The sequence below is a fragment of the Hypanus sabinus genome, chromosome 24, assembly GCF_030144855.1.
Source record: "Hypanus sabinus isolate sHypSab1 chromosome 24, sHypSab1.hap1, whole genome shotgun sequence".
Classification (NCBI taxonomy): domain Eukaryota; kingdom Metazoa; phylum Chordata; class Chondrichthyes; order Myliobatiformes; family Dasyatidae; genus Hypanus; species Hypanus sabinus.
This window is the reverse complement of record NC_082729.1, coordinates 11,821,218-11,849,060: the sequence shown is the minus strand read 5'-3', so window position 1 is coordinate 11,849,060 and position 27,843 is coordinate 11,821,218. Positions and strand designations below refer to the sequence as shown.

Here is a 27,843-nt window from a genome sequence, read left to right as displayed (position 1 = left end):
TAGTCAGCTTCATCATGGGTACTAGCCTCTGTAGTATCCAAGACACCTTCAAGGAGCAGTGCCTCCGAAAGGCAGCATTCATCATTAAGGACCCCCTACTACCCAAGGCATGCCCTCTTGTCATTGTTACCATCAGAAAGGAGGTACAGAATCCTGAAGGCACGCACTCAACAATTCAGGAACAAGCTCTTCCCCTCTACCATCTGATTACTAAATGGACATTGAACCTATGAACACTACTTCACTTTTTTATTATTTCTGTTTTTGCTCTACTACTTTTAATTTAATTTGCATATATATACTTACTGTAATTCAGTTAAAAAGTTTTTTTCTTCTATTTGTCACATATTATACTGCTGCCACTAAGCTAACAAATTTCACAATATGTCAGTGATATTAAACCTGTTTCTGATTCTGAATTGAAAATTAATTCTTACGTTTCAGAGCCCTTTTTTAAAAGAAAAAGATTTGCTATTTATGTAGCATATTGGTCGCCAACCCATCGATCTCGATCGACTGGTCGATCTTTGAAACTTTCCCAGTAGATCTTGAAAAAAATTAAAAATATTGAGATTGAAAAAAAAAGAGAGATTGTTTCCGGGTTGCAGGGTTTTAGTTCCGTTCTTTCTACCCAGTGCGCTTGTGTGTAGCTCCCCCACCACACACTACGCAGTGTACTTCAGTGGTCCCCAATGAGGAAATGATATGATTTGTTGATATGAAACGATATGAGTCAGCTGCACCTTTCCTCATTCCGTCACACCCACTGTCGAACTTGAATGCACATGTGATCACTACGCACACAAGGTAATCAGTTGCCTAACCGCAGTGATACCCTTAGACCAGGGATCACTGGTTCGCCTCGTGCGGCTGGCGGGAAGTGCCGTTGCTACTGGCTGGAGAGCGGACAAATGGGCGCCGCCTCTAAACCTGTTTAGCACACCAAATGTTTGTGGGGAACCTGGTGATAAAAATATTCGCAGACGACCTAATTCGGGCTCAGGGTTTCGTAACTAGCAGAGCAGCTATCTCGCTGCGATCTACTGAAAGCCATCCCTCGAGCCAAACTGTCGGCCAATAGATTCTACCTACCTACAAGGGGGGCGGACACATGCCCTGTTACACTCCTCGCTCTCTCCGGAATGCGACTGCTGCGGCCCTGGCACGGGGACCTTTGGCCCTGACCTTGTCCTCTCACCCCACCCACAACCAGCCGCACCTGGCCCAGGCGGGCGGGAGACTGGAGTTCAGGCCTGGAGGCTGTCTAATGAGGCAATGAAGCCCTCAAAATTGCTTCAGTACCCTGAGTCCAAGCAGCCTACACATAAAGACAAACTCACTGAGTTTTTTCAGCGGAAAAAGCGTGAGCAAGTGGGACAGAAGCTAAGTGCTGAGAGCCACAAAAACTAAATTGCGGAATAGACTGGACATAAGGAACCTGCTTCAAATGTTGCTGTATTCCTCATTGGCTGGTCTGCAAGAGTATTGTCAATATTAAATCGGTCCGTGGTGCAAAAAAGGGTGGTGACCCCTGGTGTACACACGTTTTTTCTACTTCTGGGTTGTGGGGTTTTATGCGTGTGACTAACCGATTTGGGGTCAATCTTGCCTTTCACGAAGACTGAGGTAGGGGATCTTGGGCTTAAAAAGGTTGGTGACCACTAACGTAGCACATTTCCTCCTTGCATAATGTAAGGCTGTGACGAGCAGAACTAAGAGCCATTGTCTAAGCTCCATACAGGAGCTTGGCCTACAAGGTTAGAGTATAGGGAATCAGGTACAGTAATTGGGTGTTATGAAAGCGGTGATTGATCCACTTCAACTGCTGTAAGTGAAGGGCAGAAGGAGGATGCTTTATGGTAGTAGAATCTTGTTGGAGAGGTGTAATGGGCTGGGTTGGTCAGACCCAGAAGACCCAAGTAATTCAAGAGTTTGGGAAATGTGGTGACAAGAGTAGAAGCACAACAAAGTAACATAAGCCTAATTTATTATTGTAACCATCAAGTTCGTTAGTCGAGGGGAAGATGGTCTCTGGCCCACCAAACTAGTGAAATCTCGTTTGTGTGGATGCTGCGTGATGTTTTCCCCTGTGTTACAAATTAGTACACGAAATAACAAGCAGTACACCATAAGCAATTAAACAATTGAGCTTTATAATTCTTAAATTTGACTATAAGGTTAGTAAAGGAAACAAAAAGGAAAAGGGCCCATTTTAATGAAACAGTCGAATGTGCACGTTGGAGCTCACGATTCTCCCATCCGTTCGTTCTCCTTCTATTTCCCCCAGGCATTGTCGACTCCCGACCCCATTTCAGGTCCACTCAGTCCTGCAGTCTACGACCTCTCCGTCCTGGCCTCTTCTCTCTCCATCTTCTGCTGAACAAAAACCTGCGAATTCCTCGCTCTCGGGCACACAAGAAAGAAAAACACTCCCCTCATTGGACACTGCATGTTCCAAAGCCCCTGTTATCTCTAGTTGTAATATAACACTGCTGCTACAGTGAAACCGTTACACTAGCAGTGAAATCTTCCCCCGGGTGTTACATTATCATGAAATAGAAAACACAAATAGGCCACATCAAATGTAGTAAGTTGCAAAGTTTTCCACAACGATTGCAGTGCTCACAATTCATAGTGTTCACATGCTTGTTGCTGTTGTCAGAGGACTTTATTGTCGCTGTTGTTGGACTAATTCCAAATTCCGATTCATGAAATCACCCTGGATGTGGTTTCTAGGCACCGACCGATCAAGATTCTTCAGTCTAGGTGAAGTCCCAAGAATCGAGTGAAAGGTACCCAAATAAATAAGGAACTACATTAGCATAGCAAGACACACAGCAATAGACTAACCCTTTGATCTTTTGCTCTCATGTCACTAACCCAGAATAGTTTCTTTCACTCAAACAGCATGTGTTCATTAACAGACATACTCATGCTACTGGTGCCTTGAGGCTGGGAAAGACTCCAGCTGCTATCAGCAAACTTCAGACATTAACAAACCTACAATGTTTAATTTGTACAGACGCTTTGACACTTTACATGCTGCGAGCTCACAAAGAATTAAAATGTTACTTGGAGCAGCTCAGACTTTCATCTAATGTTTTACAACATACAATACACAACAAAAGGACGAAAATTGATTGTGGATGAAAGGTGATAAACATGGGATCTTGCCTTGTCCGAGAGAGGGGCTGAGAGCAGGTGAAGCATATACCGTAGATAGAGTCAAAAGCTTTGTCTATTGGTAAAGGGGAAGCTCTGGTTCAGGAGGAAGGAAGATATTTCAGAGGCACCTGTGCAGAAGGTCTTTTTATCTGTGTAAATGTGGCTGAGATGGAGGAACTAGGAGAATAAAGTGGAGGAAGTATAGACGGATGTGGGAGTCTTCGTGTTTTTTTTGTGTGGCTAATCTATCCCTTTAGATGGAGGCAGGGATCTGAAAAGGGAAGAGTTAGAGGATGATCAGTGTAAAGGTGAAAGTAGAATGGAAATTGGCAGCGAAAAGTAATGAAATTGTTGAGTTCTTGGAGTGTATGAAATGGCTTTAACACAGTTGTTGGATGTACCAGATAAAGATTTGAGGGAAGTGGACTCGGGTATCTCAGAACAAAAACAGGCGTAGCTTATGTGCATCTTTTGAAATGAAGACATTGAATGGAATGGAAGACAAGTTCATGGTGAGGACAAGTTCCACCAGGCGAATGGATGGGAGGATAGAAGGGAACCAATGGAGTAGAAGTGTTGTGAGGTTGCAAGTCTCTGAAGGTGAACTGGTTGGACCCGGGAATTGGGAAAGATCAAGATGGCGGAATCATTTGACGTGTTATAGACTTGAGTAGGAACATGGTGATCAAAGGTAGGGAAAAACAAGAACAGTGGGAGTGGGGGAGGGCAAGAACAGGCTGAAACAATGGCTTGGCTTGGGCAATTCTGCTTGTAGGTGTTGGGTGGTAGGTAGGAATGGGCTTTCCACGATCCTCAAAGAAGTTAGGTTTATGACTATATGCGAGTTGGGGTCTGGTTTTCCAGACCACAACTGCACCACCCTTGATGGCAATGTGATGACAATGTTAGATTAGAGTGAGTCAGCGATGGTTAATGTATCATCAGCAGTTAGCAGTAAGTAGATCTAAAGGAGGTAAGGGGCTAGTGGAGGAATCCACATGAAATGGGATCTCTGAACATGGAAGATTTGCCATCTTGAGTGAGGACTTCTGGTCAAAGAATTCAGCACAAAGGTGGAAGTGGTGGAATCAATAAGAAAGGATGGTGAAAATATGGCAGGTCTTAGATTGGGTGCGGATCAGAGAAAAGTGAAGGGAAGAAATCTCGAGGGGTATTAGAACCCAGGAACTGTTGAAGTCTGTTATTTTGACCAGTGGAATGTCACCAAATACACGGAGAATCAAGTGGAGCTTTGTGTGAGTTAATACTACAGAGAGAGGTCAGGATGTGTGCTGACATATGGCATGATGTAGAGGAGTGTAGACAGATGAGTATGAGGTCAAATGAAAGGTTGTTTTGCTTTGATAGGAAGAGTAGAGAAATTGACTTTTTCTGGTAATGGACAACTACAAAATTGTCTTCAGAGAGCTACAAATGCCTTGTATGTCACAGAAAGTTAGATGTTTATCATGCAAGAAGTTGGGAAGGCCCATCATTCCCTCTCTTTCCTTGTCTACTTGTCATGTACTGACCCATCTCACCCCTTCCATGTTTTTTTTTAATTAGTTTTTTTATACATTTTCTACATAACTACAAATTAAAAAACCCCAGATCAAAATGAGGAACATTAATACAATGCAAAATTAAGCATACAATGACAATATGATACAAAGAAAGAGAATTTAAAAAAAGCACCTAAATTGAAGACAAGTGAACTTAGTATCCTCCCCAAGCCCCACAAAACAAAAAAACAAACTCCAGACCAACCACAACACAATATAGAGAATATAAATCAGAACAGTCAAACTCCCAGACTGTGAATACACTTGGCAACAGAGGATAATAATGCCTACTACCAAAAAAAAAGGGAGCTGAAAGCAAGGGACCGAAAAAAAACCCTAGTCAAGAGGAAGGTTATGAAAGTACTCGATAAAAGGTCCCCAGACCTTATGGAACTTTAAATCCGAATTAAGAACTGAATAATGAATTTTTTCGAGGTCCAAGCAGGCCATAATGTCGTTAAGCCATTGAGCATGAGTGGGCGGGGCAACATCTCTGCATCTAAGGAGGATCAAGCGTCCAGCCAGGAGAGAGGCAAAGGATAATATTCGGCATTTGATCGGACTCAGACGTGAATCTGTCTCGCCCCAGAAACCGAACAAAGCAATTAAAGGGTTTGGTTCTAGGTGGTAATTCAGAATATACGATAACGTAGTGAAGACATCTTTCCAAAATTTCTCCAAGCTAGGACAGAGCCAGTACATATGAATGAGGGAGGTCTCGCCCCTCTTGCATTTATCACAAAGCGGACTAATGTTAGGGTAGAATCGAGATAGTTTAGATTTAGACATATGGGCTCTATGAACAATCTTAAACTGTAAAAGGCAATGGCGAGCACAAAGAGAGGTTGAGTTAACCGATTTGAGAATCGAGTCCCAACTCTCATTAGATGAGGAGGTATTTAAATCCTGCTCCCATGCCATTTTAATTTTATCCACAGGGGCCCGTCGTAAGGCTGCTAATTTATCTAGAATAATTGATATTAAACCTAGTGGATTAATGGAAAGAAAGAAGTCCTTAGCATTTTTCGCAGGCATTTCAGGAAAGTTATGAATTAAAAGAGCAATAAAGTGTCTAATTTGGAGATATCTAAAAAAATGAGCATTGGGCAGATTGAACTTAACAGAGAGCTGTTGAAAAGAAGCGAAGCGATTATCAATGAATAGATCTTCAAAATGTCTAATGCCCTTCCTATACCAAATATGGAATGCTGAATCATACGTAGTAGGTAAAAAAAGGTGATTATGTATGACAGGGCTGGAAATGGAAACCATAGCATTTCCTAAACTGAGCCCATATACGCAAAGTGTGTCTAACAAGAGGATTAGCTATTAATCTGGACAAACTACTAGAGAGTGCAGAGCCAAGAAGTGCAGAGATAGATAATTCTTTAGTGGAGCTCAACTCCATTGCCACCCAATTAGGGCACTCGGTTGGCCATGGAAGAAAGACCAAAAGGTAGCACAACGTATATTAGCTGCCCAGTAATATAAACAAAAGTTAGGTAAAGCCATGCCACCCTCTTTTTTAGGTTTTTGGAGATGGATTTTATTAATTCTAGAGCGCTTATTCTTCCACAGAAATGACAAAATAATAGAGTCTAAGGAATCAAAAAAAGATTTAGGAATAAAAATTGGGATAGATTGAAATAAGTATAAAAATTTAGGGAGAACATACATTTTAACAACATTAATACGACCTACCAAAGACATAGATAGAGGTGACCATTGTACCAGACTCTGTTTTATAGTATATGAAAGATTGGCAAAGTTTTCACGAAAGAGATCTTTAAACTTCCTTGTGACTGTAATCCCTAGGTAAGTAAATTGATTATGGACTACTTTAAAAGGGAGATCACGAAACGTTAGTTCTTGTGCTTCTTTATTAATTGGGAAAAGTTCGCTCTTATGTAAATTAAGTTTATAGCCTGAGATCTGGCTAAACTGGTCAAGAAGTGAAAACATTGGAGGTAAGGATGTAGACGGATTTGAGAGAAAGAGTAATAAGTCATCAGCATAAAGAGAAACTTTATGCTCAACACCCCCTCTCCAAATCCCGGTCAATTCAGGATAATTTCGAAATGCTATCGCCAAAGGTTCTATAGCCAAATCAAAGAGAAAGGGACTTAAGGGACATCCCTGACGGGTGCCACGTTTGAGATTAAATACCTGGGATTTCTGAAAATTAGTTAAAACAGAGGCAGTAGGACACGAACAGCAATTTGATCCAAGAGATGAAACTTTGACCTAGGTCAAATTTTTCTAAGACTGCAAAAAGGTAGTTCCACTCTATAGGATCAAATGCTTTCTCCGCATCGAGGGAGATAACACATTCAGGAATCCCAGTTGGAGGTGAATATAAAATGTTAAATAAACGCCGAATGTTAAAAAAAGGGAGACGGTTTTTAATAAAACCTGATTGGTCATCAGAAATAATAGAGGGAATAACGGTTTCTAATCTATAAGCCAAAACTTTAGCCAAGATCTTTACATCAACATTGAGCAAAGAAATCGGCCTATAAGAGGAACACTCTGTTGGGTCTTTACCCTTTTTTAAAAGAAGAATAATAGATGCCTCATTAAAAGAGGGTGGCAATTTGCCGTAATTAAACGAGTTAGATAATACTGAAAGTAACTGAGGAGAAAGAAGTGAAGAGAATGATTTATAAAATTCTACAGGGAACCCATCAGGTCCAGGTGATTTCCCTGAGGACAGTGCAGAAATTGCAAAAGATATTTCTTCTGATGATATAGCTGCATTAAGTTTGGCTTTAAAATCAGATGAAAGTGTATTTAAAAATTGATCAACAGAGATATTGTCATTCGAAGATTCAGAGGAATAAAGCCGAGAATAAAAATTTTTAAATGCGTCATTAATTTCTAAATGATTCAATGTAAAGTCTCCGTTCTCCTCCCGGATCTTTGTAATATGTTGTTTGGCTTTGGAACGTCTCAGCTGATTGGCTAGAAATTTACCAGACTTATCACCATGAATGTAAAAGCGACTCTTGCTTTTGAGAAGTTGGCGTTCGACAGGTTGAGTAGACAGAAGATTAAATTTAGTTTGGAGTTCTACACGCTTCTTGTATAGTTCAGGGTTCTTAGTTTGAGCATACAGTTGATCCAATTCTTTAATCTGGTTAATGAGGTCTAATCGATCTGCACAGGACCTTCTGTTGAGATTTGCTGTGTAAGAGATTACTTGACCCCTCAGATATGCTTTCAAGGCATCCCAGACGATCTGGGATGACACTTCAGGTGATGTATTAGTGTTAAAATAAAAGGTTATCTGATCCTTAATAAATTTTAGAAAATCATCATCCGATAATAAAGTTGAACCAAACCGCCAGTGTTTATTCCTCTGAGGGAGACCAGGAAAGTTTAAAGAGAGAGTAATTGGGGTATGGTCAGAAATCAGTATACTCTGATAGTCACAAGAGTAGACAAATGGAATAAGTTGGTTATCGAGTAAGAAATAGTCAATTCTAGTGAAGGTATGGTGAACATGTGAAAAAAAGAATAATCTCTCTCAGTAGGATGAAGTAAACGCCATATATCAGAGATACCAAAATTAGAGAGAAACGATTGGATAGCTAAGGCAGATTTAGTAGGTGATCTGGTAACAGAGGACGATCTAACCAACAGTTGAAGTCACCACCCAGTATAAGAGAGTATGAGTTTAAGTCTGGTAGTGAGGAAAAAAAACGTTCAAAAAAGTTAACATCATCAAAGTTGGGGGCATACAGGTTTGCTAGTACAACTTTAGTGTTATATAGTTTACCAGAAACAATAATAAAACGGCCATTTGTATCAGTTATTATGGAGTTCAAAAGGAATATTTGAGTTTTTTTTAATAATTTTTTATTGCATTTTTAAATGATTACAAAGTATGAAAAAACAATGTATATAACCCATACCCCCTCCCCTTAACCCCTCCCCCCTAACTGCCCCATAGAGAAAAAAAAGAAAGAAAGAAAGAATGCCTGGTGGTTGGAAGATCTCCACATGCTCCATGGAGTTCGTAATAATTTTAATATGTATATTTATTTCTTTCCCCTAATAACCAATTGTTTCATCTTAAAAGCATCTATATATTTAATCCTGTCTTTTGTAAATAAGGGCTCCAAATTTTCAAAAATGTTTCATATTTATCTCTTAAATTATAAGTAATTTTTTCTAATGGAATACAACCATAGATTTCTTTCTTCCAAGAATCTATACTTAAATGTGTATCCGATTTCCAAGTAACTGCAATAGCTTTTTTGGCTACTGCCAGTGCAATTTTTATAAATTCTTTCTGATACTTATTTAGTTTGAGTTTCGGTTTTATCCCTTCAATATCACCTAGTAAAAATAATATTGGATTATGAGGAAATTGTGTTCCTGTAATTTGTTCCAGTAAAAGTCTTAAATTTGTCCAAAATGGTTGAATTTTAGAGCAAGACCAAGTCGAATGTAAAAAAGTACCAGTTTCCTGGTTACATCGGAAACACTGATCCGATAAATTTGGATTAAATTTTTTTATTTTTTGTGGTGTAATATATAATTGATGTAGAAAATTATACTGCACTAATCTTAACCGAACATTTATTGTATTTGTCATACTGTCAAGACATAGTCTTGACCAATTTGTTTCTTCAATTTTAATATTCAAATCACTTTCCCATTTTTGTCTTGACTTATGGACTCCTTGCTTAATTACCTGTCTTTGAATCAAATTATACATGCAAGATGTAAATTTTTTGATATTTCCTTTTTGAATTAAAATTTCTATTTCATTAGATTTCGGCAATAACATTGTTTGACCTAATTTTTCTCTTAAATAAGCCCTTAATTGAAAGTAACAAAATAAAGTGTTGTTTGATATTTTATATTTATTCTTTAATTGTTCAAATGACATTAATATACCTCCTTCAAAACAATTCCCTATATATCTAATCCCATTTTGAATCCAATTATATAAAAGTTGATTGTCCATTGTAAAAGGAATAAGTCTATTTTGAATTAAAGATCTCTTTGCTAATAAAGATTTTTTTATCTCATCATCAACATTTATCTTATTCCATAAATCAATCAAATGTTTTAATATAGGAGATTCTTTCTTTTCCCGTATCCATTTAGATTCCCATTTGTATATAAAATCTTCTGGTACATTTTCTCCTATTTTGTCTAATTCTATTCTAATCCATGCCGGTTTATCTTTCTCGAAAAAAGATGCAATAAATCTAAGTTGATTTGCTTTATAATAATTCTTAAAATTTGGAAGTTGTAATCCTCCTAGATCAAATTTCCATGTCAATTTTTCCAACGATATTCTGGACATCTTACCTTTCCAGAGGAATTTCCTCAGATATTTATTTAACTCTTGAAAAAACTTCTGGGGTAATTGTATTGGTAATAATTGAAATAAATATTGTAATCTAGGGAATATATTCATTTTTATAGTATTTACTCTACCTACTAATGTTATTGGTAATGCCATCCATTTTTCAAGATCTTCCTGAATTTTTTTCAAAAGTGGTAAGTAATTTAATTTGTATAAGTTTTTTATATCATTATCAACTCTTATACCTAAATATTTTATACCATTTGCTGGCCATCTAAATTGAGTTATTAATCGACATTGATTATAATCTCCTTTAGTAAGAGGCAAAATTTCACTTTTATCCCAATTTATTTTATAACCCGATATTTTCCCATATTCTTCTAGTCTATAAGATAATTTGCGTAGTGAATGTAATGGATCTGTTAAATAAATTAGAACATCATCAGCAAATAAGTTAATCTTGTATTCTTCCTGATTAACTCTGAAACCCTTAATATCTAGGTCCATTCTAATTAATTCAGCTAGTGGTTCTATTGCCAACACAAACAAAGCAGGTGATAGTGGGCAACCTTGCCGAGTTGATCTTGTTAACTGAAATGATGTTGAAATTTGACCATTTGTCACTACTTTAGCTTTGGGATTAGTATTTAAGGTTTTAATCCATTTTATAAATGATGTTCCTAATCCATATTTTTCCAATACCTTAAATAAAAAATCCCATTCCAATCTATCAAATGCTTTCTCTGCATCTAAAGCAACCGCCACACTCATTTCCTCCCTCTTTTGTGCTAAATGGATTATACTAAATAACCGAGTTACATTATCTGCCGATTGTCTATTTTTGATAAATCCTGTTTGATCCATATGCACTAATTTTGGTAAGCATTTAGATAATCTATTAGATAAGATTTTTGCTATTATTTTATAATCAGTGTTTAATAAAGAAATAGGTCTATATGATGCTGGTTTTAAAAGGTCTCTGTCTTTTTTTGGCAATACTATTAAAATAGCTGTTGAAAAAGATTCTGGAAGTTTATGCGTTCTTTCCGCCTGATATATTAACTCCATAAAAGGAGGAATTAATAAATCTTTAAACTTTTTATAAAATTCAGGTGGAAAACCATCTTCTCCTGGAGATTTATTACTTTGAAGTGATCCCAAAGCTTCTTCAACTTCTTTCATTGTAAAAGACATACCTAATCCCTTCTGTTCTTCTGTATTTAATTTTGGAAGAGTTATTTGTGATAAAAATTCTTCTATCTTAACATCGTCATTCTTTGATTCTGATTTATACAACTCAGAATAAAAATTCTTAAAAGCCTCATTAATTTCTAGAGGTTTATAAGTAATTTCATTCACTTTTGTTCGAATTGCATTTATTGTTTTAGAAATCTGATCTGTTTTTAACTGCCATGCAAGAACTTTATGTGATCTTTCACCTAATTCATAATATCTCTGTTTAGTTCTCATAATTGCTTTTTCTGTTCGATATGTCTGGAGTGTATTATATTTTAACTTCTTATTAATAAGTTGTCTTCGTTTTTCTTCTGTCATATTTCTTTGAGATTCTTTTTCTAATTTTATAATCTCCTTTTCCAATTGATCTATTTCTGTCATATATTCCTTCTTAATTTTAGAAGTATAACTTATTATCTGACCTCTCAAATATGCTTTCATTGCTTCCCACAATATAAATTTATCATCAACTGAATGTAAATTTGTATCTAAAAAGAACTGAATCTGTTTTTTCATAAAATCACAAAAATCTTGACGTTTTAGTAAAATTGAATTAAATCTCCATCTATAAATTGATTCCTCTTTATCTGTCATTATCATTGTCATTATTAAAGGAGAGTGATCGGACAATATTCTTGCTTTATATTCCATGTTTTTCACTCTATCTTGAATATTTGTTGATAACAGGAAAAAATCTATCCTTGAATATGTTTTATGTCTATTTGAATAAAATGAATAATCCCTTTCTTTTGGATTGATTCTTCTCCATATATCAATCAAATTTAGATCTTTCATCAATGATAGAGTTAATTTTGCTACTTTTGATTTTGTAATAGCCTTTGTTGATCTATCTAAAACTGGATCTAAACAAAAATTAAAATCTCCACCTATTAATATTTTATCATGTGCATTAGCCAAATTCAAAAAAACCTCCTGTATAAATTTTACATCATTTTCATTTGGTGCATAAATATTCATAAGAGTCCATAGTTCTGAAAAAATTTGACAATGTATAATTAAATATCTTCCTGCCGAATCAATTAATACATTTTGTATTTTAATTGGTAAATTTTTATTAACCAAAATTGCAACTCCTCTTGCCTTTGAGTTAAATGAAGCTGCAATAACATTTCCAACCCAGTCTCTTTTTAATTTCTGATGTTCTATATCCGTTAAATGAGTTTCTTGTAAGAAAGCTATATCTATTTTCATTTTTTTAATGTATGTTAAAATTCTTTTTCTTTTTATTGGTCCATTAAGCCCATTAACATTAAAACTTAAAAAATTCAATAAATTAGTCATTATTTTTATTTATGTTACTCCAATCTATAATAATACCTAATCTTTCAACTCTCATTATATCCTGGGAAATCTTTTTAGAAGTCTCCATGTTGCTATGTGTGTCCCCACCAATCATCCAGGCAAAAGAATAGAAGAAAAATAGAAAATAAAGAAAAAAACAAAATACCCCCCTACTAATGTTGTGAAAAAAAAGAAACACAACATTACCCCCCTCTATTGTACGGGTCATGGCAATCGCCATGATTACACACGTGAATCCCGCAGTAACCGATACAAAGCTCCCCAGCCCCCCCGCAACATGAAAAATATATATAAAAAAAAACATACTATTCTCAATTAATATTTCTAAAATATTACTTTTCTCCCTTATATCGCCCTTAAATGTCCATCAGTTCCATTTACTTTCTCTGTCTTCGTCTTTAACCATTACATTTAGAAATCTCCGCTTTTAATCAACGAATAGATGGAAGTCTTTGTGCAAACACCTCCGCATCTTGATAATCAGAAAAAAATCTTTTTCCTTCCTCCAAAAAAATTATCAGTGTTGCTGGGTGACGCATTGAAAAATTATAACCTTTTTCCCACAAAACCTTTTTAGCTGGATTAAATTCCTTCTTTCTCTTCAAAAGGTTATAACTTATATCAGGATAAAAAAGAACTGGTTTCTCAGCTATCATCAACGGACCTTTTCTTCTTTTAGCACCCTGGGCAGCCGCCCTCAAAATCTTTTCTTTATCCTGGTATCTTAAACATCTTATCAAAATTGATCGCGGATTTTGATCATCTTGAGATCTTGGTCTTAAAGCTCTGTGCACCCTTTCAATCTCAATTACAGCTTCTTCTCCCATTTCCAATTTTTCAGGAATCCACTTTTGAAAAAAATTTATTGGGTCTTCTCCTTCGGTACCTTCTTTAAGTCCAACAATTTTAATATTATTGCGTCTACTAAAATTTTCAAGTTTATCAATTTTTCCCACGAGTTGTTTTCTTTCTGATGTCCAGGCGTCATTATCATCTTCCATCCTCTTCATTCTTCCCTCCATTTCTTCCATTCTGACGTCCAAATCTATAATTTTCTTTTCCATTTTTTCCTGTTTCTTTGTCATTTTATCAAACATAGCCTCCATATTTGTTATTTTTTCTGTCATTACTTTTTGGTTACTTTTAATTACTTTTAATGCCTTTAATTTATGCATTATTTGCCTCAAAGTCTTTTTTGTACTTTCAGAGGAACTTTCGTCTTCTCCATCTTCATCTGATTTTTCCAGAGAGTCCGCCTCTCTCTCAGACTCACTTTCACTGTCGGTTTCAGTCGTTGCTGGGATTTGTAGTTCTGGTTGTTCTCTTTTGCGCATGCTCGTTCCTTTACGCTTGCGCAGTTCTCGTTGATCTTTCCCTTTAGAAATGGCCGATGCTGCCGCAGACTCCTTTTCTGTTTCACCGGTGGTGTGTTGTACCTGAGTCCGCGGTTCTTCGGTAGAAGTAGGCCTTGATTCTGTTCCAACTTGAGCGGTCTTCGCGGTAGCAGTTTTCTTCGTCCCCTGTTTATGAGGCATAGCTTAAAACAATCCGGAATAGTTTATAAGTAACCTTAAAAAAGTATTAATTAACTTTTCTTCACTTAGACATTAATTTATTAACTTTTTTACGGGAGGGCTGGATTCCAGCGTCTCGATCCTACGTCATCACGTGACGTCCCCCCCAAGGAATATTTGAGTTAATAAGGATGGAGACACCCCCCCCCCCCCCCCCCCAGCTTTAGCGGCAAAGGATGAATGAAAATGCTGTCCCGCCCACTTTGACAGAAGCCGGGAGTTATCAAAACAACGAATATGAGTTTCTTGAAGGAAAGCAATGTCAGCTTTGAGTTGTTTAATATGTGAGAATACCTTCCTCCTTTTAGCAGGGTGATTCAATCCCTTTACATTCCAGCTCACAAATTTAAGTGCACTAGCCATTATCAATTACTAATGCATAAAAGGCAGCAGGCATATAAAAAGTCAAGCAATACTATTAACAGTCTGGGAGCAGAAATGTAAACATCAATTCGTAAAATCAAAACATAAACATGTCCTGAGCAATAAAGGAAAACAATAAATACAGTGAGTGATGTTAGAACTGGAAAACCCACCCCATCCACGCAACCCAAAACTAGACGCCTACCAAAAAAAGCAGCTAGCTCTACCAAAAAAATTAACCCAAATATAACTTCCAGATCTGTCATTAACAGCAGTTCTGTATAAATACTATAGCAAATGGTAACTAGTTTATGCACTAGAAAACATAACTACAAATTGGAACATCTTCTGCAGAAATATAAAACTTAATACAGAGAAAATCAGAAGAAAATCAAAACTAACCTACCCGTGAAAAATTATAGAAGGTTAAAGGAAGAGAAAAGGAAAAAAAAGGGAGGAAGGGGAAAATTGTAGATTCAAGGAGAGTACTTATCAACCATTTACAGAGAAGAAAAAAAATCAAAAATAAAAAAAAGGTGAAATAAATAAATAAATAAATAAAAATAATCAGCAGTTAAACTGAATCAACCAACAGGGAGGCCTTCAATAAAGACTTCAAACCTCCAAAACAAGTTAGAGTCAATTGTAGAACACTATAGATAAAGTTATACAAGAATAAAATAGATTACACAAGTACAATTTAAACGTCCACAGGGAAACATTAAGCACAGAATGTCTATTTAAAAAAAAGACACACCAAATCCAGGGGAAGATTGTCAACAGTCCTTAGAGTTTCAATAAATAATGTCTGAGTGATTCGAGTAAGGTCTGAGTCTGGAAAAAGTAATTTTATTACGAGAGGTACTTATCCACCATTTTAGGAGGTCATGGCTGGATAGCCGGAAGACTTCCAACAAATTCCTCTGCCTCCTTCACTGACTTAAGCCACTTATATTTTCCAGTAAATATTTGTAAATCGGCAGGATTGCGAAGAGAGGGTCTAAAACCACGATCAAAAAGCACTTTCATTACACCTTTAAACTCAGCACGCATCTTTAAAACCTGGGGGGCGAAATCCTCCACAAAGCGAATGACTGTATTTGCGACGTGCCTCCATAATCAGATGGTGTTTTACCTGGTATTGATGAAAGCACAAAATTACCGGTTGCAGGCGGGAGCCCAGAATTGTGGGGGGAACGTAGACCCTGTGTGCCCTTTCGAGTTCAGGCGGATTCGGAAGCAAATCTTTCCCGAATTTCTCACAAAGGAACTCGGAGAAGAACTTCACGGGGGATCCCTGTTTGGTGGCCTCTGGCAAACCAAGGATTCGTAGATTGCAACGTCTGCTCCGGTTTTCAAGATCCACCATTTTGGAAAAGAGTTTGTTATACTTTTCTTCTAGGCTGGAACAGAGAGTCTCCAAGTATCGAACACGACTTTTTAAGTCTTCAGAAGTCCAATCGATGCGAGATAAATGTTCAGCATGTTCGTCCACTCTAGCGTTGATCTGATCCAGTTTGGCATTCAGCTGGTTGAAAGTAGTTCTAAATTCCTTTAAAATATCGTCTCGGTGTTGTTCCAGCGCAGCAATGGTCTCAGTCGGCAGAGCTGAAACTTCCTTTCTCCCGGATTTAGAACTCTTGTAAGACATTGTAAGGTAGATGTGTTCGCAGGCAAGTGAAGGAGACCAAATAAAGTTCCTAACTAAGGTTTAAGAAATGGAGACATTTAGTGCAAAGATAGTGAAAATAATGGAACAAAAGTTCGGAGCAGCTAAGCAATCGCCATCTTACCGGAAGTCTCCCTTCCACATTTCACTTCTAATCCCGACCTTGACAGAGGGTCTTTCCCCAAAACAGCAACATTTCCTCCCCACCTTCAGATGCTGCTTGACCCACTGAGTTTCTCCAGCAGATTGTGCTTTTAACTGTTTGAAACAAACACCATAAGAGTTGTCTGTCCTTTTGCTAACCTTCTATCCAAAGGCTGATGAAAGATCAGTGACTCTACTTTGATTTCTCTCTCCCACTGAGTCAGCCTAATTTGCCATTTGCACATGCAAAGCTATGTACTGAAACCCAAAACAAAAATATGGTGGTTGATATCTATGTGCCAAACACCATCTGTGAGGGCAGAAGGTATCTGTTGGCGTTTCAGGTTAAGATCCTGCACCGTGATGGACAAAATGCTCCACAAATACTGTCTGATCTATTGCGTTCTTCCAGTATTCAGTTTTTTTTCCACTATTGCTTGCATTTTCTGGCTTTTGTTTCTGCTTTCTGGCATTTGAATATATTTTAATTTTTTTTATACTGTGCTGCCTTATCCTGTCAACTACCATTCAAATTTTGTAATTGTATCTGCCTCTACCACTACCTCTGGCAACTTATTTCAGATAGCCACCACCCTCTGGAAAAAATACCCCTCAAAGCCCACGTTCTTTGGATAAGCTGCTAAAGACATGTTCTCACGTAGTGGGTAGTAAACCTTTTGGCATTCTTTATCTTGAAGAGGTGTGCCTGCTGAGTCATACAAGTATTTTGAAGATTGATTAATAAATTATTGGATACAAAGGAGTCAAAATGGTCTTAATATACAGAAACTTGTTGAATGGCGTGCAGGTTCAAGTGCCATTTAGTGAACTCCTATTTCTCATGTTGGTCCCTTAAGGTTATAGCTGGGGAAGGCAGTGGGGATAAGTTCCCACCAACTATTAAATTCTCTCAATGGCATGCATCTTAAATAACTGGACAGCCAAGTCCAGTTGCTGGCCTTCACGTGTGGCTTAGCTACTAAGCCTGGTTGAACCGTTTCCGCTGACAGGAGAAGGAGCAAAAATGAGTTACTGGCACCTTTAAAAGCAGTTTCTTCAGGCAGATAGGGTTCGCTGTCCATTGTGGACAGCTCTTCTAGGAGAAGGAAAATGATCTCAAACCTCCACCTCCTTGCGGCTATACCCACCCATGGGGAAGGCTTCGGGAGTAACCCCAAGGGAAAAATCCAGAGCTGGAGTCCCTGAGGTAGTCTGTCGTTGAGTTCCTTTGATGCTGCTGGTGTCAAACTGTTGTTTCTTTGGACTCAGATCAGATCAGCGGGGAGGGGAGGGAGGAAGCCTGCTATAAGGGCAAAAGCTTGCTTTGCCTATCACACTACCCTGCTTGTGTATCAGGTAGACAGCTGTGATGTAACATTGGATGGCCGAATTTCTTCTGTTCTTGTGGTTACCCACTGGCTTATAGGAAATGGAACCCTAGTTTGTATAGCCTTTCTTAGTTATTTAACATTTGGTCTCCAGCTTCATTCTAGTGAATCTGCAGGGCATTCTCTCTAAATTGCGCTACCTGGAATTGTTCAACATGTGGTCTAAATAGGACTTTGCATACTTTAGCAAAATCTCATCTGGTCTAGTGATCTAGATTAAAAAGGCCTGCATTTTGTCTCTACCCATCCATGGGATTTTAGTAATCTGTTTATATAAACTATTGAGTCCCTTTGAATCTTCACTGTTTCTACCTTCAAACAATACTCAATATTGGTTAGTCTATGTAGTTTATTGTATATTTGCTCACTGAGCCAGAAGATAAAGGGGAGCAATATTTATATTGTGGTGTTCTTGGCCTGTCTTGTGCCTGTATCTTAGTCTATGGAATTGACCTACAGCTCAAGATTGTGCATTTTCCATGTAATTTTCTTTGCAGGTTGAGTATAGAGAAATGGATGAGAGCTTAGCAAACCTGTCAGAAGATGAATATTATTCAGAAGAAGAACGCAATGCGAAGGCTGAAAAGGAGAAGAAGCAGGTGCCACCACCTCAGCCTCCACCACCTGAGGAAGAGATTGAAAGTGATCCAGAAGAACCATCTGGTATGTGAATTTATTAAATTTGGTTTCTACGTAGTGGGACGGGAGAGTTGAAGAAACCCTCAAGCCACTGAAGAGGACTGTGTTGTGCATAGAATATCAGGTTTCCCTCACAGTTGCTTTAGACTTACAAGCTTGACTAAAACAATTCCCAATACTTCCTAAACTCCTAAGGTTACAAATCATGAGTTTAATTATGCAATTTAATAACTGCATATTCACATCCATGGGAATGCAGGAAACCTAATCTGCTAACTACAATGACCTGAAATGGCGGTTACGAGTTCAAGCCCCACTCCAGAGCCTAAAGCATAGTCGTTTAGGCTGACACGCCTGCATCATCAGAGTTGCTGACTTGAAATGGATGCTATGTCGGATAGATATAAAAGATCCCAGTCCATTATAGGCATGGAGTTATACAATACAGAAACGGGACCTTTGACTAACGAGGATGCCCCATCTAAATTAGTCCCAATTGCCAGCATTTGGCCCACATCCTTCTAACCTTGCCAATCCTTGTACATGTCCAACTGTCTTAAAAGTTGTTTTGAAATATAGGGTAATTCACCTCAGTGGCCAGGTTAATACTTACCTCTCAAACGTCAGCACAGATTATAAATAACTGCAATGACCTGCAAGGAGCTTTTAGTCTCAGACCTCTGCCTCTGAAAAATGGGGTTCGTATGTAATTTGCCAGACTGTGCCTTGTAAATTTCACCTGAAAACACTGGCTAACAACTATATGCATCCAATTCTTTTATGAAACTCTTTTAATCCCAAGGACTCAGTTGTTGTTCCTTTCCATACCTTGTGGCGCATTGGGTGGCAACATTGCCATTTCTTTAGCATTTTTATCTGTTTTTGTACAAGGCTGAGTTGCTCACTTGACGCTCATCCCAGCACGGATGAAAAGCGTGCAAGGAGCCAGCCGGATTCGAGCCTGGGACAACTTGCCCCGAAGTCCAGTGCGGCTGCCACACCACTCGCTGGCAAGTGCTTGGTTATTTGCTTTAATTGAGTGCAAAAGCTGACCAATCTTGAATTTTCCCCTTTTTAAAATTCTGCGTGCACATATTCTCTCCTATCAATAGTGTCCTTGAGGGTTTCTGACTGTTTAAAGAGGGATAAAGCAACTCGAGGGTTCAATTATTCTCTGCAGTGATATTGTGGGTTGATAACCTGTATCAAGTCAAAATGGGACCTTGCTTTTATGGCAAGGCATAAATTTCTGGTATACGTAGGAAGCAAAGCTTGTGGAAGTTTCTGCCTCCATTCACTTGAACTTCTGCAGGTTGGTTCTTTGGTACCTGATGGTCCTTCAGTAATATCACCCCCCCCCCCCCCCACTGAGTCATCCACCAGCCTCAGCAGTTACATAGAACAGCACAGGAACAGACCATTCAGCTCACAATGCTCTGCCGAACCAGCTAAGAAGCAAATCAAAAACACCCAAATGTTAATCCCTACACCATGTCCCAGTCCCTCCATCTTACATCCATGCGCCTATCCAAGCATCTCTTAAAGGCCTCCAATGTATTTGCCTCTACTGCCAGACCAGGCATCCATGACTTACCCTTCACATTCCCTTTGAACCTACTTCCCTCTCGCCTTCAATGCATGCCGTCTGGTATTAGACATTTCAACCTTGGGAAGCGTCTTAATTCAGATTTGGACCGATAATTGGCGTGTCTCCTATCATACTCGATCCAGTCCTCAGAACTGTTATTCCACTAGATTATGTATAATTTAGTAATTTTCTTCAATACAAAACTTCGTGTAATTCTGGTGTGCAATATTTCATCACCTTACCAGATTTTTAAGATTTGTCAATTTAAAAAAAAATCAAACAATATATAAAGACAGACCCGTCTTGCCATCTTATTGATGACTGATGTCCTCAATGAAGGGTTAAAGCTGTGATTGTCTTTTCTTACTATGTTCAAGCGTTTGACTGGTGGTAACCAATATACTATGGAATCAAAGGGATAAAGGGAATTTTAAAACCTTCTAGGCACCGCAAATGCTGGAAAGGCACATTGGCCCCATTTCCCTTTGAAGATGTGGCACCACAATGTTAGCAGAATGTTTTAAAGTACCAGTGATGCAGGTTCAATTCCCATCACTGCCTGCAAGGAGTTTGTATGTTTCTCCCCCCCCCCCCCCCCCCCACCCCGCCGTGTGAACATGTAGGTTTCCTCTGGGTGCTGTGGTTTCTTTGCTCAGTCCACAGTGGGTAGGTTAATTGGTTGTTGTAAATTGTCCCTTAATTTTAGTAGGATTAAATCGAAGGTTGTTGGATGGCATGGCTCAAAGGACCAGAAGGGTCTGTTTCGTGCCGATCTCTATACGGTACAATAGATGCGGCCAGACCTGCTGAATTCCTCCAGCATTTTAGTGTATATGTCGCAAAGGGAATTTGAGGTTCACTTGGTCATGGTAATCTTGCTCAAGCTTTGCTACCGTTGATTTGGTTACTGTTTCGCATTTCCACGTTGTTGGATTCTGATGCTTTCAATCAAAGGTTCTTTCAGAAGTCAAGAAAGAGGCACAAAATTTGTTGCTTCACAATTGTTTTATTAAGCATTAATTGAACAACAAAAGTTGAAAAATGGACATTAATAGAACTCTCGTAAGTGGAGGGAGAAGTAAAAAGATGGCAAAGCCTCGAGTTCAGCTTCTAACACTGCATAGATAAGAAACATTCCATTCAAATTCGCAGATAAGAGTTGGCCAGATGGGTCCTATTCATAGGATGCAACACCAGAGAAGCTTCCAGAACTTTTCAGAATGCAAGGAAATGTAAGCACTAGGGAGCACGCTGAACAGTTGCATATACATACTGTGACCACTAGGAAGCATATTAAGCAGTTACACGTATATAAGTAGTTATAAAAAATACTAGCAGGTAATTTGTTAAGCCGCAAAGAATTAAACAGTAAGATAATGACAATTAAGCAGTCTAATCCAAAAGTGTTATGCGTATGCATGATTTTATTTGTGGAGAAAAGGACTGGAAAGGGGAAAAAAGCTTTGAGAATATGGGAGTAAAAGATGCTAATGATTTGTAATCGAGGGTATAATGGGATTGTGAACATTTGAGAGGAAGCTGATCAGAAGAACAATAATTTTACTAAAATTAGATATATTTTTTGAAAGTAAGAAGTATTTGGTTGCATGTGTGTTGCAAACCTGTAGGAAGTGTGAGCAGACTTTGGGTCATCTCTCCCAGATATGGAGTGAATATGGTCTTGGGCTTGTATGAGAGCAGTAAAAGTGATTGAGAAAAGCAGTATAAAGAAAAGGGTTTTTCTACTTGCCTCCACAGAAATGGGGATTGTATTTTCAATGTGGGAAGATGATAGGAAGTCTATGTTTTTAATAGTTGTGATGGAGAGAGCTTTTAAACTACCAGTTGTGTATTTGGGATAGTTCATCTGGATGTTGTGTTCTTATCCAATAATACAATGTATGACTCTTAAAAGACTTTAGAATTATGCGTGATAAAAGATACTGAAATATTCTTAATCAAATTTTGTTTTCAAGTGGTTTTATTTCTCCCTCCACTCATCTCTTTCCCTGTTGCCATGGTATAGGCATACAAGTATTGGCAGCCCAGGTGCTGTCTGCATTATGAGATGGTGATCAGCAAGTTCTTTGAATGTAGAGTTACTTGAATATAATTCATTTTTAACAGCTTGCCATCAGTTGACAATACAGAAACTGTGTGTGAGGACTCCTAGAATAATTATGGTTACTGTAGTTTGTTCTTTCTTTCTACTGCTTCCCTTCTTCCCTCAGGACTGCCAAGGTCAATTCTTATACAGCTTTTGCTACTTAAGTTGACGTCATCCTGAGCAGGGCGTGCAGTCTTGGTATTGCCTAATGGTTCATGGACTGCACCATAAAGTGGATATTGAGATTCTGCTTTTTCTTTCTATTTGAAGGTTTTTAAATATCAGTTTTTGAAATAATTATCTAATAGGTTGTGGCTTCTGTCTATTTTTTTAATATCTTTGAAGTTTTAATGTAAATTTCAGGAAGTATTAATTTGCATTTAGTAACCCCAAAGATTGTGCAAAAGATTTAAGTGTACTTCTGCATGACTTTTGCAGGCTACCCGGCACTTTACTTGCTGATTTGATTTTACAGTGAATCGGCACATTTTCACTGTATGTTTTGATGTACATGTGACAAATAAAGTGAACCTATTAAAAAAAAGACTTACAAACGTCAGAGGAAGTTTCTGTATATTCAATCTTCTTGCTGGTGCTATTGGAAAGGGGATACAGGTCACACACCACCAGGTTTAAGGACAGTTTTTACCCTTCAACTATAAGGATCCTGAACCAGTGTGGGTAGTTTCACTCACCTCATCGCTAAACACAATCTATGAATTAAGGACTCTGAAGCTCATATTCTCAGTTTTATTTGTTTGCTTGTGTATTTATTGGTTGCTTGTCAGTCTTTGTAGTTTTTCATTGATTCTGTTGAATTTCTTTGTCCTACTGTGAATGCCTGCAAGAAAATGAATCTCAGGGTAGTATATGGTGACATATACGTACTTTGATAATAAACTTACTTTGAGCTTTGAACTTTGTCAAAATAATAACATTTAGAGTTACTAACCATTCAGTCAATTCTAAATTGGATTGACTGACATGTATTGATTTTTAGTTATTAAATCATTTGTATTTTTGGCAGGCAGCAGAGGCACATATTGAGAGGTGTAGGAGGGTCATGCTTAAATAATTCAATAATTGGCAATATAATTAATTCAATGGAAGGGTTTAAGAGCAGGTGTCATGGAATGAACCTACCAAAATGAGATTCAATATTGCCAAGCCTTCATGATTTGTGGACACTATTCTGGCAACCCTTTCAACGATTCTCAATCTTGTAATTACCTGCCAGACATTAAATTTCTATTTAAAAAAACTTATATAAATGTTACATTAAAGTTGTTTTAATATAAAAACCGCGGAAATTAGGGAAACGAGTAGTGTGCGCATGCGTGTGAATGTTTTTACGTTCGTTCCCGCAGTGCATTGGAGCAACATCAATCTGGCAGGGTCGATCGCAGGTATGTATTTTTAAATTACTTTTATTTATTTTTAATTCTCTGCGCTTTTTAATTTGTGTTCCATTTACTTTTATGTCGCAGGCAGTGTTTATGAGGAAGGAAGGTGTTGAGGACTATTGGGTTTTTTGGGGTCCACAATATCTTCACCTGATGTTTGATCTGCGCTTGGGAACCTGGCGATCATGGTTTGATCATGGGGTCTTGTTTAGAACAGATTTCAGAAAGCGCATGGAGAGCTTCCTGGACTAGTCTTGTTAAGGCTAGCAGTTATCAATCCTTACATGGTGTTACCTATCAGATTTTATTTTTAATTGAAGCCTAAGGTTTTTGTCATATTTCTTCATGGTCCAAGGTTAAAAGCTTTATTGCACTAATTCTGCAAGTTCATTCTTATCAGGTGTTGAGGGTGCTGCTTTCCAAAGTCGTCTACCTCACGATCGCATGACATCACAGGAAGCAGCCTGTTTCCCAGACATTATCAGTGGTCCTGCGCAGACCCAGAAGGTATTTCTGTACATCAGAAACCGCACAGTAAGTTCTAATATCAATCCATAATTTCTTTATTGCTGAATATTAGTTATTGAATAACGGGTGTTGAGTTTAATCTTCAGAACTCCCATTTGTGGCTGGTGCATGCTTTTATTGTTTTGGATAACTTAAAGATTTTTTTTATATAGAGCACTCATTGCATAATTAAAAATGATACATTTGGACACATTCCAGGCCATGGGAGTACATGCCGAGGATGCTCGGTGCAGTCAAGGCAAAGGTGCGGAGAGACTGCAGTCTAGATTCCTACTAATGCTACACATTGAGGGGCCAAGTCAGTCAAGAAGTTTGTTTCAACTCAGAGGGCCACCACAAGAATCAGAATTAGATTTAATATCAGCAGCATATGTCTTGAAGTTTGTAGCAGCATTACAATGCAATACATGATAATAGAAAAAGAAAACTGTGAATTACAGTGAGTTTAAAATAGTTAAATAAGTAGTGCAAAAATAGAAAAAAAAGTGGTGAGGTAGTGTTCATAGGTTTGATGTCTATTCAGAAATCGGATGGCAGAGGGGAAGAAGCTGTTCCTAAATTGTTCTTTATCTGTAGAGCATGTAAGTTTTCTAGCATCTTAAAGGAATAGAACACAATTAGAAGTAGAGTATTACACCATTTCGAAGTCCTCTGTGTTGCAAATATTTGCAAAGTTTCTTTATAAGCCAAGCAACACACACAAAATGCTAGAGGAACTCAGCAGGCCAGGCTGCGTCTATGGAAAAGAGTATTCAGTCAACATTTTGGGCAGAGACTCTTCATCAGGACTGGAGAGAAAAGATGAAAAGACCCTCCCTGATATCTAATTTTTTTTCTTCAGTTGTGATGAAGGGTCTTGGCACGAAACATCAACTGTTTACTCTTTTCCATAGACGCTGCCTGACTGCTGAGTTCCTCTAGCATGTTGCTTGGATTTCCAGGATCTGCAGATTTTCTCTTGTTTGTTCTTTATAAGCCACACAGTTTCACCCACTTAGTTAAAACTTAGGATGCACGTGGTTCACTGCTCTTTTTCATATACTGCGTGTGTTTCAAGCTTTACATATAAATCCATAAGACAGAGGAGCAGAATTAGGCCATTCAGCCCATCAAGTATGCTCTGCTATTCCATCATGGCTGATCCCAGATCCCACTCAACTCCATACACCTGCTTTCTTGCCATATCCTTTGATGACCTGACCAATCAGGAAACTTGTCAACTTCCGCCTTAAATATACCCACTGTCTTTGCCTCTGCTGCAGTCTGACAGAGCATTCCATAGATTCACTACACTCTGGCTAAAAAATTCCTCCTTACCTATGTTTTAAAAGGTAATTTTGAGGCTCTGCCCTCCAGTTTTGGATACCGCCACCATCTTCTCCACATCCATCTTATCTAGTCCTTCCAATATTCAGTAGGCTTTAATGAGATCCCCTGCATCCTTCGAAATTCCAGTGAGTACAGGCCCAAAGCTGCCAAGCGTTCCTTGCACGCTAAACCCTTCGTTCCCGGAATCATCCTCATGAATCTTCTGTGGACTCTCTCTCCAGTGACAAAATATCCTTTTTGAGCTATGAGGCCCAAAACTGTTGACAATACTCCAAGTACTTTCACCCTACAAGGCCGTCGATGAACTCACACGTGTGGGTTAAGTTGAACATTGCTTTTTGCAAGCATAGACTCAGTGAACAAAATGGCTGCTTTCTGTACCATAACTTCCTATGATTGCAAAAAATCAGTTGGTTTATGATGTGTTTTAGCCTCCCACAACAGCTGCCTCTTTGCTGGGAAAGTCTTTCCATGAATTGACACTGTATATTGACGTTTTACAAGACACTGGTGAGGCCTTATTTGGAGTATTGTGAGCAGTTTTGGTCACCTACCTAAAGGAAAGATGTAAATAAGGTTGAAAGAGTACAGAGAAAATTTACAAGGATTTTGCTGGGACTGGAGGACTGGAGTTATAAGGAAAGATTAAATAGGTTAGTTCTTTATTCCTTGGAGCATAGAAGATTGAGGGGAGACTTGATCGAGGTTTACAAGATTATGAGGGGTATAGATAGGATAAATGCAAACAGGCTTTTTCCACCGAGGTTGGGTAGGACTACAACCAGAGGTCATGGTTAAGGGTGAAAGGTGAAATGTTGTAGGGGAACGTGAAGGAAACTTCTTCACTGAGAGGGTGGTGAGGGTGTGGAATGAGCTGCCAGCACAAGTGGTGCATGTGAGCTCGATCTCAACGTTAAAGAGAAGTTTGGATAGGTACATGGATGGTGGAGGTGTGGAGGGCTATGGGCAGGTCAATGTGAGAAGGACCATAATCGCCCACAACAGACAATACGGCATATAATTAACAAGAAGTATGGATTAAGTGAGACTTTTTTTTTCATTCTATGCCTTTAAGCATCCATTGGCAATCTTTTTATTTTCAGATCTGGTGTATCTTTTATATCTGACTTCAAGACTCCTGACTGAGCAGAATCTGTCTCAAGCCCATCAGAAATGCCTTTCTTTGAAAAGTTAGCATGTTGGCAAGATCAGCGATTACTTGTCACTTAATTGCCTTTGGGAAAGTAATGATGAGGTGCCTTATTGAACCTTTGTAGTCTGACTGAGGTGCTTTCATAGTTCTATTAGAATGGAGTTCCAGCATATATACCAGTGATGATAAAGGACTGGGAATGTATTTCCAGGTCTCGATAGTGTGGAAATGCAGGTGGTGGTGTTCCTTGTCCTTGGTAGCTATTTCAGTTTAACATCAAATCAAATCAAGTTTAATTATCATTCAAACCATAGGTGGATACAGCTGAACGAGAAAGTGTTTCTCTGGGGCCAAGGTGCAAAAACATGCATGTGCATTCAAAATAAAGAGGAAGAGAGAGAGACACACACACAAAAGAAAAACAGTTGTGCAAGAAAACACATTTCTGGTCTAAGACTCTGAGCGGCAAGTCCTGCAAATTGATGGTTCCCAGCTATCTACCTTGTAATTCTACCAATCCAACACCGGAGGGCAGCACTGACAGGTGAGGCCTCCCCCAGCTGAGCACAAGTGCCATGCTACGCTGCCTCTGGCGTCTCCTCCTCACTGCAGTAAAGTGCGTTTTTGTAATTGCCCAGGCTGGAAGCACGGTCTGTACACACTGCAGACACAGTGGTGGACTATTTAGGTGTACAAGTCAAGCATATTTCTTTGATGTAGGTGGATTTGAGATTTTATTGCTGAAGCTCCACTCTTCCAGGAGAATGGAGACACGTGATCACTTTTCTTTTGTGAATCTTCAGTGCGGTATCTAATTGACCTTCTCAGAAGTTGGTTCTCAGTTGCTAATTATGGTCAAGGTTGATTAAAACACTTGGAATAAAGAAAGTCCTTGTTATTTAGCAGTTAATAAGAATATTTCCAATTAATGTGTTATGACAGTTAAGATAATTCAGGAAACATCATCATCATCGATTTTCTGTTACAGTGCTGGTGTTTAAGGCAGCAGTAAAGGTCCTCCATCTCGGTCTGTCCTTGGGCAACATAGAGAAGATGGCCCAGTTATGGTTCTCCTGAAGGCTTTTGGTCTTGGCAGTGTTCAGGGTTTCCTTCTTCATGCCAAGAGCTTCCTCTTGGTTTTCACTACCGTCAGTCATGTAAATCCCAGGTGGAGACTCAGGAATACTGTCACATACAGATGTAGAAGCATTCTTCATTGCTGTTTCTGGAACAAATTTTTTTGACCAATTAGGGTTGTTAGCCCTGAGCTGAGCCCCTGAATCTGCAGGACCAGTGGACTACTCTTAGTCTGGCCTCTACCCTTTGACCTGTTTACTAAGAATCAAAAC

The 27,843-nt window shown here is 38.4% G+C and overlaps 1 protein-coding gene across 2 annotated transcripts in view; it reads left to right on the top strand.

Moving 5' to 3' along the window:
- The window catches only part of kdm1a (lysine (K)-specific demethylase 1a), a 105,790-nt gene that overhangs the window by 5,513 nt on the left and 72,434 nt on the right, over positions 1 to 27,843 (top strand). The window contains exons 2-4 of one of the 2 annotated variants that reach the window (XM_059949266.1): positions 18,245 to 18,410; positions 23,449 to 23,487; positions 23,885 to 24,018. In XM_059949266.1, the coding sequence (XP_059805249.1) occupies positions 18,245 to 18,410; positions 23,449 to 23,487; positions 23,885 to 24,018 (339 nt within the window). The remainder of the gene's footprint in view (positions 1 to 18,244; positions 18,411 to 23,448; positions 23,488 to 23,884; positions 24,019 to 27,843) is intronic. The other variant, XM_059949267.1, reaches the window with a different exon arrangement.